This window comes from Aythya marila (assembly GCF_965140915.1).
Source record: "Aythya marila genome assembly, chromosome: 3".
Taxonomy (NCBI): Eukaryota; Metazoa; Chordata; class Aves; order Anseriformes; family Anatidae; genus Aythya; species Aythya marila.
Genome location: NC_139044.1, coordinates 48,332,465 through 48,345,443, shown reverse-complemented (window position 1 = coordinate 48,345,443; position 12,979 = coordinate 48,332,465). Strand labels below are relative to the sequence as shown.

Genomic DNA, 12,979 nt, shown 5'->3' with positions numbered 1-12,979 from the left:
TTACAATTTTGCCAGTGGCAGGCAGCGGAGAGCACAGATCTTTGGAGATTTATCACTTGCTCAGCTGCTTTCTGCCAGACCTGAATGCAAACTATCATATCAGAGAGCAGTACCAAATAACATCCGCTAAGTCTCAATAACCCTCAACAAGAATTTAGCCCACAAAGACAGAGAACCTAAAGAAAACTGTCCAAGTAGCCAGCTTCAGATCCAGCCCGTCTCAGAGCATTTTTACTCATATACCAGGAGCATAGTGTTAAACAGTCAGATGAAACATACAGAAACTGGTAAGAAAATCCTCCTAAACCAGCTAGGGTGCTCTGACTTTCTAACTACTGCTGTACCTTTTGAAATTATGTCAACAAATGAGTGCAGATTAAAACACCACACTGGAATAAATCCAGCTGTACACCTGCAACTGGATCTCTATATGTATAGCTCCTCTGCAGTAATACTCCACAGCAGTAAATAAAGAATGGTGGTAATTTGTGGTTACCAATTAGCACTGAACTGCCTATGTTCACAAAAAGGAATTCAACATTTTGTAAGAGTCACAGAGCACTGGCAAATCCCTGTGAGAAAGTGGGATTAGAAACTAAGAATACTCATCTGCTGACAGCCTCCTGCCTAGAAAGCATTTAAGCAGTAATCAAACAGAGCTTAGTTTTGATTGCTTAGGCCTCACTGAAATCAACAATAACCAAGTTCTGTTTCAGAGAAGGAGAGATATAGCATGTACACCTACACTAGGAAACCACCTCTTAAGCAAACAGTTCTGTAGGCCCTTGTGAGGCTGCTTAAAGTAGCATTTTCCTCTCACCATCAGAACTAGGATTCTTCTGATTACTGAGGAAGGAAAAGATTCAAAAGCTTTCCATTTTCAGACTAGGACAGACTCAACACTTTAAAAAAATAGTGGTGCAAAAAATAACACGTTCTTGTTACTGAAAGGTGACACCACTCCTCTCTGACATAGCCAATGACCCACATGGGCCACTTCTCTGACCAGACACTGCTCTGCAGCTTTCACTTCTACTGGGCCATGTCTGACCTAGCACCTTCACAGGAATGGCAAAATCACAGGGAAATGCAAGGAGAAGAAAACAGCTGATGTGTTTCAAAACAATATTGTCACATGGATCTGTTACACCACCATGAACACCTGCATCTAACCCTCTACAGCTCCTACATTTAGAGGACTGCAAAGATTACTGAGTTAATCGCAGTGTAGGAATTTCCGAGGTAACATCCACAGAGCTCCATACTATAGAGTTAGGAAACAGACAATGCAGACAATTACATAGGAAATTCCAGAGAGAATTCAGCTCTCAGATAATATTCCCCTGATGCTGCCAGGAGGTTCATGAATCAAAGTGCTCAGGAGCAACCTGGTGACTATCACGTCTTGCGTACGCCTTCATCCCCCCAAGCACTACAACACCTCCCACAACACTCATTAGTCATCACTCACCCAAAAGTTTTCAGGGTAGTCCCGGAGGTTCAGCAACTTCTGCATGACTGTTTTCCGATCTTCCTCCCACTTACGCTTGCAGAAGACTATCTCTAGGAAATACCACATCCAGCCAATGATAGGCATGTAAGAGAGCTCCTTCTTCGCCAGCACTTTGGAACTCTGCAAGACGGAGTGAAAGGAAATAAGACAGAATCACACCACTTACTGGGTTTTGTACAGACATGACACATGCCAAGTTAGACATTTACATCTTGATTCACTTTACTGACCTGTCCCAGTTTTAAAACCAGTACAAAAGCAAAACAAAGAAGTTATCCTTGCATGACACAATAGTCAAATCTGATCCCAGTATCTGCATGACAGAAGACTTTTGGTATGAAATATATTTGTGTATGTATGTATGTATGCCAATCCTGCCCAAACCCTGAAACCCAAAACACTAGCCAAATTCCTTCAAATGCAGAGGAATCCATGCAAAAGACTCAAACCACATAAAATTAAATTCTTAACCAGACCCTGTGCAGTGCAGTCTGCCTGTTCCCAAAGCCAGGACACCTCATCATGACAAGAAAACCATTCAGAATGAGAAACAGATTCACAGAGCCTTTGCTGCATAACAGCATATTGATGCATGCACCTGTTTCACACATACTTTACCAATCTTAAACAACACCAGAAACAACAGCAGCAATAAAAATACTTTGTTTCTGTTCAGACTTGTTTATGGAAGGGCAAAAATACACTAGTGAGCTTCTCTTCAGAGCATCCTTCTGGAATAAACTAAGTACTGAATCTGTCTCACAGGTGTGAAAGATGCTGAATGGATTTGTCCAGACTCTCCATAAGAAGTCTATGGCTTTTCAAGCATTTAACTTGTTTCAAATCTCAAATCTAACTCCAGAAGGCCACCGTGCCTTGGTATGCTGTCTTTCACTTTGCTATTTAGTGAATAAAATGGTACGCCTGCATGTGCATACACAAAAATCATTTCAGCATTCCTGAAAGATGGCGACATTTTCCTAGAAGATAGATGGAGCAATTACAGTCCAGTTTCCATCCCTGGTATCATTATAAGCTGTTCCATGCCAGTGCTCCACAGATGGGTTCCAGGACATTGCATCTGACCAGAAGAAATTATTTACCGATAGAAATTATCAGCAGCAGAAATTATTTCCTTTTGTTTTTTGGTTGCTGTTGTTCATTTGGTTACTAGGAGAAGAGGCTTGACCTAGTTCTTTATCTCAGCTCGATTCTCTCATCTGCTTTCTTTCCTTAAGAAGGAAAATACCTTAAATAATTAAACTATCTAAAAGCTCATAAGAGTGGAAGGCAAGTGCACATAAATAGCTTCACAAGTGGCTGTTATACAGAAGCAGAGCAGAAAAAGACACAAGACAGTTCCATTTCTAAGAATGCAGGAATTACCACTGTCAAACAACTTACCACTTTGCAATGAAGTGCACTCTCTCAACCATTTGGAGAACTTCAGCAATGGCCCTAAGCCGGGACCCCAGGCCCTGCTGTCCCTCAGGGAGCAGCTGAGGCACTCTTTTTGCCATTTCAGTTTCTCCTGGATGTGAATCCCTACTGCATGGCAGCAGCACCAAGCCCAGCCTCCTCTTCCAGCTCCCCAGATTTTCCCTTTTCTCTGTTACTCTTGATACAAGTTATTTTTGTATTTTCCAAATAAATCTAAGCTCTACATTCTGGCATATACTTTTAAAAGAAGTTTCCAGGGAGCACTTTTTGTTATAGGCCACATACAACTTCATTCAAAATGCACACACCAGTCCAGAAGCTCTTTCATTCCTCTCTCCCATGCAAGGCTAAGGAAGACACCTGGGCCTATGATTTGACCCCCCACAAAAAAAACAAACAGCAGATGTAGTGTCTCCAGCTGGTGGAGGAAGGCCAGAACCTTAGGGAACTGCAACCCTCACCTCAGTCCCAAGCAGGCCGGCCTTTCACCTGCGGCCCCAGCTGGAAGGAATCATAGTGGAAGCCACCAATTCTTTAGGAAAACAGCAGCAGTGTCACAGCTCAGCCCCAACATCCCACCCCGAAATAAAACAAAACCACCATGCTCTTAAAGTTTCTTTACAGTAGGTGTTCAGTATCACAAGGCATGCCCTAAATGAGCAGCAGCATGCTCTGCATAGGACGCACAAGGCCTCCAGAACAGTGCCAGAGAAGACAAGCTCATCTAACAGTCCTACCCCCAGACTTTAAAACACAGGAATCCTAGCCCAAGAACAAGCTGAAGGAAATACTTCATCACCACCTTTTTTCTAATGCTTTGCATATTTTAAAAAGTGTATGAGTTAAATATGAGGCAGGAGAAATGTTACCAACACTGTTTTCTTTCCCTGGTGAAGGACAGACAGGCCTGACTTGAGCTACGGTGTCGCTGGGCGCAGGTATGACCACAGAAGCAGAGCTGATGTTTGTGTTCTCCCCCAGGGCATACGCCTATTCATTTTGAAATTTAAAAATGCTTGTCAGACACGTGAGTGCACGTCTCCTTAGATGAACATAAAAAGAAACCAAATTACCTTAGGCTGTATTTCGCGCACCCCACCTACTGTCGCAGAAGAAGGCAGGCTGATGACACAGAGCTAATGGGAGGAAGGAAACTCTCCCGTCACTGCATGGGTACGACTCCTCATGTGGGAGGAATACATCAGGCCCCTCAGAAGCTACCGCCTCGCTACAATAACTCGAGCTGCAATCTGTTCGGCTTCAGCTGTCTACACGTGCACAGCTCCTGCCTGGGAAGGCAGGAAGGGAAGAACACAGCTGTAGTTCGCTTCTGCCACTGATTTTTCCTTTACCGGAGAGCTTTGGAAAATACATGACAGTCACCTCTAGTCCTTAAATTCAGCTTGCTCAACAGAATGAATTGAGTACATCATTGTTTTTTTACAAAATGAACACCGCCTTCCTGAAGGAAGTTAAACATTTTCAATGCTCAGAATTGTGTAATTCCAACAGACAACTTACGAAATCATTGCTGGATGGGAATGGCTTATCTACACTAAGAGCGTTTTAATCCAGGTTAATTTCTTTTGACTACATTTGTTCAGATGGGAATACCCATGAAATTTTCCTTGTGTGAATGACTGTACTAACATTGCATAAAAAATAAATGTAAAAAACTCACTTCAGACATGTTCCCATAGCTTTGCTGTCACAGAAAGAAAGTCCTGATTTTTGTCTCCAGCCTCAATTATTCAGCACCTCTTAATCACAGAATGAACAAACTGCACAAAATCAACCTGTAAGCTGAGGATGTCTACCAAAATTTGTTCCTGTTTCAAAACAAATTTATTGCAGCTGCAAACCATTAGCAGCAGCAATTTATCTCAGAAATTACTTGCTCTACGGGCTGCCCTCGACACTGATATACTTTTGGTAATTCTGTTTGCTCTCTTTCACACCCTTTCATATTGTAGTCTCAGGGACATCGAGATGAAAAGACACATTTCTTTAGTGCCTCTAAGCCATGATTCCGTAAATGTAACTAGGCTCCTAATTTTTAATGCTTCAATTTGAGGAAAAAAAAAAAAATTCTATGTTGGGAAAGTAACACAGCAATATTTTAGCAATATTTATGTTAAGATGCTGTATTAAATACAAGTAATAATGTGTTTTTTCTGCCTACATGAGCAATCATACAACTCCTATTAATATACTGAAATATACAAATGAATGAGCATTGGGAAGTAATCAGGATTCACATACCTATCAGTTCCAAGCAGTAATCTAGCAGAAGACTCTTCTCACACCTTTTTTTTTTTTTTTTTAAGGCAATGTTCAGTTCTTCCAACAGAAAGCTTCAATATAAATAACTTTTTATTTACATTTTTATTTTTTATTTTTTTTCTGGCATATGGAACAGATAATTAGGGTTTAAAATGATTACATATGCTTAGCATTACCTGTGTTCACTGGAAAACGAACAGATGAACCAGTAGATTTAGCTTTAAAGTGGAGGCAATTTTTGCTCATATAAATATCTTCATCTCAGGAAAAGGGTTACTAAACTGATTAAAAAGCTATTTTAGCACTGCTTCGTTATATCAAGCACTGAACCAGAAGGGTAACAGTGAGTCCCGGCAGGGAGTGTACGAGCATGCTTTTGATTCAAGTCCTGAACAACATCTCGTTCCTCAGAAAATGCCTGTTTCTTAACTGAAAGTTCCTTGTTTCCAGCAGGCCTGTTTTCAAAGGGCTGCTTGGCACACACCTTGAAAAACTTACTGTTACTGATGCGTTTAAATGCCAATACAGGACCTAGGTCAAATATCACAGGCAAGAAAACTGAAGGGTGCAGCACAGCACAGGGACCTGTCAACACAAGGAAGCAAAGCCCAGGCTCACCAGAGTTGGCCCCAGCTATTTCGCCAGCACAGCATGGAAAAGCAGAGCACCCTCAACATCTAATTTCCAGCAACCACCAAAAATCTTCTATGGTTTGGTGCCACAAACACGCACCAGCAGCTTCAGCTACATGAAGCCCAACTGCAACTGGCAAGACAATCTATGCCTAGAACAGCTCACAAGAGAGAAAGAGAGCACAGAATTGCTTCTTGATGGCGTTTTCTCCTTTTCCTCTGTCAATGAATAGATCTCTGGCTCTCACTCAGCACTGTCGAGCCAGTACCTCCTAGCATGTTGAATGGGTGCTCCACAAGTATCATAAAGAATCATATCCAAAAGTATGATAAAAATGTAAAAGTAAAATAAATGTCAGAAATGGCAGATTTTTTTTTTACCTACTCCTTCAAAACTCAAAAAAACAAACAAACAACAAAACAACCAAGCACAGCACCACCAAACCCTAGAATTAGTGGCTTCGTTTAACAGAAGTTCAAGGTGTAAAACAGAGTTTGGGCACACACTTACAGTGTCTTTAACAGCATGGCCAACATCTGCCATGGCTGTAGGGTACTGCTGGATATCACAACAAAGCCATTCTGTCCACCTTCTGCAGCTAAACGCAATCAGTTCCTCTCCTTCAGCCATGAATTGTCTTCGTCTTCTCTCTCTTCACCCTCCCCAGTCATCTTTCCTTTCGTTCATAGAAGCAGGTATGGCACGACAGAGAGAAGTGCCTGAAACATGCTGATACCAATCAGACAAGCATCAGAACAGATGCAGAAGATAGGATGGCATGGTCAAAATTTCCCTTTCAAGAGCAGTGAGTACATGATTAGCTTAGTGAGATGTTGATAAATGCCTAAAAAGTTTGCATAGACACTTTGCAGCGTAAAACTAAACCACATTAAATATAAAACGCCATTAGCTCACAAATTCCCCGAGCCACAAATTGCTAGGGTCTCGGACAGCCCTTCAAAATTTCTTTGTATGCTTGCCTTGTTCTTGCAACTCTCTCTCAAACGTTTGCTTCTGGCCTCTGTTCAAGACAGGGCAAGATGAGCCTTCAACATAATGGCTTTTACATTCTTAATTGTGCTGCCCCACCAAATCCTGCAGTATTGCACAATACAATTGCACAAGAAGCTGGTGTAAGACAGCACAAAGTCATACCAAGCTATACCCTGCACCGCCAGGCATCCATCCACTCCTGTGCTGCACCAAACCAAGCACCAGTATGCCAATACAGTAAATCCCATAAGGAAACAAATCTAGAATGACTGCTGGTGAAGGGGGTGTGGTTTTTTTTTGGTTGTTTGTTTTGATGGCTTATGATGAACCTTGACTGGTTACCCCAACAGGGGAATAAACTGCTTTCCTGTGTTAAGACAACTACGCAAGTAAGAGCACATGGGAACCATTTCCTCCTGGAACAGTTTCTGGAAAGTAAAACCACAGTACATTAATCAAGACCGAAATAGTTTTAAGAAGTAATTACAAAAAGATATATCAGTTCCTAAACGATCCCTAAGATTAGCAAAGATACAAACTGAGTAATAACTCAGCATCCAAAGACAGCAGTGTTTTCAGTTCGCGCAGCAGAGTAATTGTGCAATAGTTAATGTTTTATGCAGTGGCCTTCTTATGTGTAGGGAACAATACACAAAATCAAAACATAATCCCGATTAACTTGGAAAGACTATTAAAAAATAATTAAAGCTAATGAAATTCAATCCAACCACACAACACCAACGTAAAACAAGAGATTTCTGACCCTGTGGGCCCCTGTTAGTTTGTACAGAAACAGCCCTTTAATTTTCCACAATGCTGCTTTCTGAAGAAGCTCCTGACCTTCTACAGTACAGGTTTACCTCGAGAACTGTCATCGTTAGGCCTACAAAATTAGACAGACTATACTAAAGAACCACTGTATAATGATCATATAGAAAGAAGAATGCTTTTGGCACATATACCTGTCTGCCACAAACACATTTCCCTACATCTATTGCTGTCTTTGATGGTATTTTCCAGCTCTGTACTTGAGGCCTAGACATGACAGTAAACTTGTTCCACAGTAATGAGGAGCCAACAGCCATTTCATTGATATGCAGGACCTGCAGTCCTTTGGTTTATTTCCCTCCAGTTTTCAGGTTGTTTTGTTTTTGTTGTTATTGTTCATTTTTGTTGGCGGTGGTGCTTTTTTTTTTCATCTTTGTGGAATTTGTTTGTTTTAAAGCAGATGTTCATGACTTGAATTTGAAAGGCGTTCAAGTAGTGCCTAAATATCCAGCAAATGCAAAGAGTCAAAAGGAAAGGCCACAAGGAGTCATAGGTTCACACAAACTAAATTCGGGACTTTTGACAGCATTCAGTAGCAAGGTTAGAAGAGGATACTATAGAAGACTGCCAAAATGAGGTATTAGTCTGTTTTCTTTGGAGGGTGAAACTGTTTCCTTAGTCTCTTGTCAGCAGAAAATGTCATCAGAATCACAGAACTAAACCAAACCAGCTTAGGAGAGGTGCTAGAATCATCTCCATGAACTAACAGGGGAAACAAGAAAAATTGAAAACAAATGCACACATACTCATAGCTTAACGCAATAGTACATTCAATTGTGGATAACCCATTCTCCCACCCTTTACTAGTTAACACTTGGTTAGTGCTTTCACTTCAGCTGGCAGCCCTTTCATTCTGAGAGACAACATTAACTACATCATTCAAGCTCTAGCTATGGTTTTGGTGGATTTGGAAGACAGCTCTAGAGAAGGCAAACAAATTCTGCAATTTACTGGCAAAGTATCGTGGAGTAGCTCATCCTTCCGCAGCACAATCACCCAAATAGGTACGCAGCAAGCACGCTGAAAGAAACAACTGTAAAACCTCTACAGGCTAAAATACCTCTTTCATCAGCTGTAACTGCAATACTTTTAACATTTCTATGAATGCCCAAACAACCCTAACCCAGTATTCCACGTAGTTCCACTGCACTGACTTAGGTTCATGTCTCTAAGTCCTGACAACAATTGCATGAAATTTGAACAGAGATCTGTTAACTTGATGTCCCAGTTTGGGCTGGGATAGAGTTAATTCTCTTCACTGTAGCTGGTATGTTGCTCTGTTTTGGATTTAGGACTTGCTGCAGAGCCCTGCTCACACAGAGCCCAGGACTCTTCTGCTCCTGGCACTGCCCTGCCAGTGAGGGAGCTGTGGGTGCACCAGGAGCTGCAGGGGGGGGGGACACAGCCAGGGCAGCTGTCCAGAGGAACGTCCCACACCATGGGGCACTGTGCTCAGCAGTAACAGCTTGAGGAAAGAAGGAGGGTGGAAGCATGTTCAGAGCCATGGTGTTTGTCTTCCCAAGTAACTGTTACCCATGATGAGCCCTGCTTTGCTGGCAACAGCTGAACGCCTGCCTGCTGATGGGAAGTAGTGAATGAATTCTTTCTTTCGCTTTACCTTTGGCATTGAGTAAAGTGCCTTTTCTCAACCTATGTGCTCTTGCACTTTTACTTTACTTTCACCTTTCTTTGTTCTTACATTGTGTGAGGAGCAAACAAACAGCTGTGTGGTGCTTAGCTGCCTGCTGGGGTTAAACCACAACACTCTCAAAAACACAAAGAATTTATCTGTGTGTGTTTTTTTCCCCACACCCAAGAAGAGGAAGCTTTTTTTAATGCTAATCAAAACTCACCCCAAGGACTCCAAATCTTTCACAGAAGTTCCAACCACAGAGAAAGTCAATTTCGAAGTTGTGATTAAGAATTACAATGGCATTCTCCTTCCCATACTTGTGGTAACTCTCTGGATCAGTGTAGAGGGTGCAGTCTGTGCCCGACCACCATTCCAATAACATCACCATCTCTAAAATAAAGAACAAGACATAAATGAATGCACAGAGCATATGCAAAGCCACAAATTATTAATGCGTTGAAAAGTATCAGTTGCCTCAACACTACAGGGCAAAAAAAGGGTAAGGCAGGGGAGGCAGAGGGGAGAAAGGGAGATAAGGAGATGGCATGGGAGGAGGGAGTAGAACTGTTCTATAGCAATACTGATGGGTTTTACTTATTTGAGAATTACAAATTTAATGTTAAAAATGTATTATCAAGATACATATAAAATTAGCATTTATGGTTTACGATACAACAACATTACGTGAAGAATGAAACAAGCTTATAGGAAAAACAAAGAGGCCTATTTGCACTATGCACTGCTCCTCACACTCCTTCCTAGGAGTTCTGCCAGCTGGAAACCCCTGGAAGCACTGACAACACATCGGGCCTCACTCCACATCAGCACCACTTGGCTCCTGGCTGGCTAGGCTCCAACTGCCGTGCTCTCAGGACGTCTTACGTGCAATATGGGCGACAGCACAGCCTGTGACTGCATTTTGTACTCAGTCCGACCACTCGGGCCAGTAACTTCTAACAGCTGGGACTGTCCAGTACAAGAATCTCTCACGTACACATTTCTCTTGATTTTATGCTATGCTGTCATTGCCCCACAATGAAATGGAGACTGAACTACATCAGATAGTAAAATTCTTGATTTTTCTGTTGAGAGTTACATTACCATTCACTACAGTGCTTTACCAAGCAAATAAGCGAACAAGCAAAAAAGAAGTGCCATCTAAAAGCACGAGTTAAGTGGCAGACAGTTACAAAAGCAGCAATTGTGAGTCAATTAAATGAAAGGCATAAAGAGAGGAACCTCTAAAAACTGCACAATTACAGACCAGAAAGCAGCTTGGACAAGACATCTGGAAGCAGGTCTGCTGCACGTACACCTTATGCATCATCCTTTTAACTTGTCAGGAGTAGCAGTTGCGTGTCCTGCTACAACAGATGCATTTTACATTTGCCAGGAGTGTATCAATCACTCAGAGCAGAGCCAACAGCTCGGACTGGATGAGGAACTGCCATCCCCAGGCTAAAGATAATGGGGGTGGCTGGCAAAGTGTGCAGAGCCAAGAGGAGCTATTAATAGCAAGTACATCTGCACATCCTTTAGTTGATGAAATGATTAAGCAAGGGAGGGATGGGGGCAGGAAGAGGGGGCAACAGGGAAATCCCTGTTAAGTACTCCTAAAACGTTCTGGATTGGCATTCAGATCTGTTTCCAAAATTTAATTCTAATAAACAAACACTAGGAGCTGTAGGGCTGTGAGGGTTCTTCAAAACAGAGCCGTACTTACAAGATGGAGAGCGGTCCCTCAGCAGCCTCCTGGTGACCTTCATACAGTTTTTACCTTCCCATTGGCTTATCCCATTATCAAGCACAGGCAAGAATTAAGTCCCATATTTATTTTGCTCGTAACTATAAGCCTGACCACGAAACTTGTGAACTCAACCTTTATGCAGTAATGTTCCTCTGGTTTGGGGCAAGGAAAGTTGGAGTGACACAGTAAAACCAACAAGCTTGGAGAGCTTTATCTCCAAGGAAATGGGAAAAAGACATCTAAAGGCAATGCCTCTCCTTGAGGAACCCCCTGGGAAGACCTAAGGTGATCACAGGACAAATGAGAGTAGTCTGTGACAATGAAGAAGAGAAGGTGGTAAGGGACATGTTTCCTGACAAAGCTTCCTGACAAAGCTACCATGAAACTTCTGCACGGAAGCAAAGCTCCACTGCAAGGAGCTGTTCTCTGCTCAGAGAAAAGCACCCCCTTCTCAGGGCACATGCCTCTGCAGGAAGGATGAGCCACCTGAGATGCTCTCCTGGCCTCAGGTAAACCCCAGAGCTCCACACATCCTCATGCACCTCAGGGAAGATCAAAACCAAGCTGGCCCTTGAAACACATCTGAAACCCCTTCAGTTTAGGTCCTCCACTGGCCTCAACTACGAGATGACAACAGAGAACAGGCAGGAACAGGTCTTCTACTTTTTTAGTCATCATTAGCTCAGCTAATTGCCTGAAGCTTTTGATGACATCGTGCTGTACGCTGGAGAACACACATTAGTGACATGAATGAATTTCTTCTAACAGTGTTACAGCCAGGCTAATAAACAATCTCTATTCAAATAACATTACTTTAATATGATAAAAACACATTTAAGGTGCAGATAAATGACTGACTTGTCAGTCCTTCTGTTTACTCCTAATCAAAGCAGATAACCACTATGGTGGCAGGCGCACCTATTACTCAATGCCTGCTATTACACATCAAAGCAACGCTCAGAGACACAAGATGCCACGTGTTAGAAGGATATCGCTGGTTGGAAACGGATTTCCCAATGACAGCCAAAGATGCTCACATCCCAGCGAGAGAGAGATGTAGAGATAGGGAAGTGAGGAAGCAGATACATGGCTAAGCTCCAAGACTTGCTCTACGAAGAACTGCCTTGTGACAAACATACACAACATCTTTCCAAGAGCGTAGCTTTCGCTCCCCAAAGCACAGCAAAATTGAACAATAACATCCCACCAATTCGCAAACCTTTACAGAACCTACAATCACATCCTAGGGCAGAACACAACCACCGAAAAAGAAGTTTGCAACAGGTTTCTGCTTGTCTTTTGCTTAGCTAGGAGCCCTAGCTGTGACAGAAAGAATGACTGTCAGACAGGAGTTTCTGTCTTTTGATCTCAACTGCATTAAGTCTCTTGCCTGAAATAAACATGTACAGATGATGATTGTGAGGTCCTCGTGAAGAAAAAGCCAACTCTACCTGAGAACAAAAAACAACAACTTCAAAGTCATCTCCCTTGAAGTGCTTTTCTTTTCCTAAAAATTTGAACAAAATGAATAATACATCAGGAATTTCACTACACAGGTATGCCACATACATAGAGCTCTTCATATTTTCAGTCTCCAGTATATTCCAAAGAAGCACAGACACAAAGATTTCTGCACATACTTGGATCCTGCACGAGCAGGATCACTCGAGCAGGATTTCTGTCTGAATAAACCCTGCAGAAGCCCGTCCCTGCTCCTCACCCCACATGCCCATTTGTTGCTGGCGTGCTCCTGCAGTCACTGCAGGAACACAAAGCGGGCACTGAATGCTTCTGTATTAAATACAGTGAACACCACCCACCAGCCTTTCAGTTTTAAATGCTTCGCTTTCCCTTATCTTTCCCCTCTTTCTTTTCCCTTCTTCCCAGCCTCCCTTCTCTCTGCAGCTCT

General features: G+C 42.4%; 1 protein-coding gene across 2 annotated transcripts in view; it reads right to left on the bottom strand.

Annotated features, from left to right (window-relative positions):
- Positions 1-12,979, bottom strand: part of AGPAT4 (1-acylglycerol-3-phosphate O-acyltransferase 4) — a 78,027-nt gene that overhangs the window by 24,362 nt on the left and 40,686 nt on the right. For both annotated transcript variants that reach the window (XM_082756785.1, XM_082756786.1), the window contains 2 exons: positions 9,544-9,713; positions 1,472-1,633 (listed from right to left, as the gene is read on the bottom strand). In XM_082756785.1, coding sequence (XP_082612911.1) covers positions 1,472-1,633; positions 9,544-9,713 — 332 coding nt within the window. The remainder of the gene's footprint in view (positions 1-1,471; positions 1,634-9,543; positions 9,714-12,979) is intronic.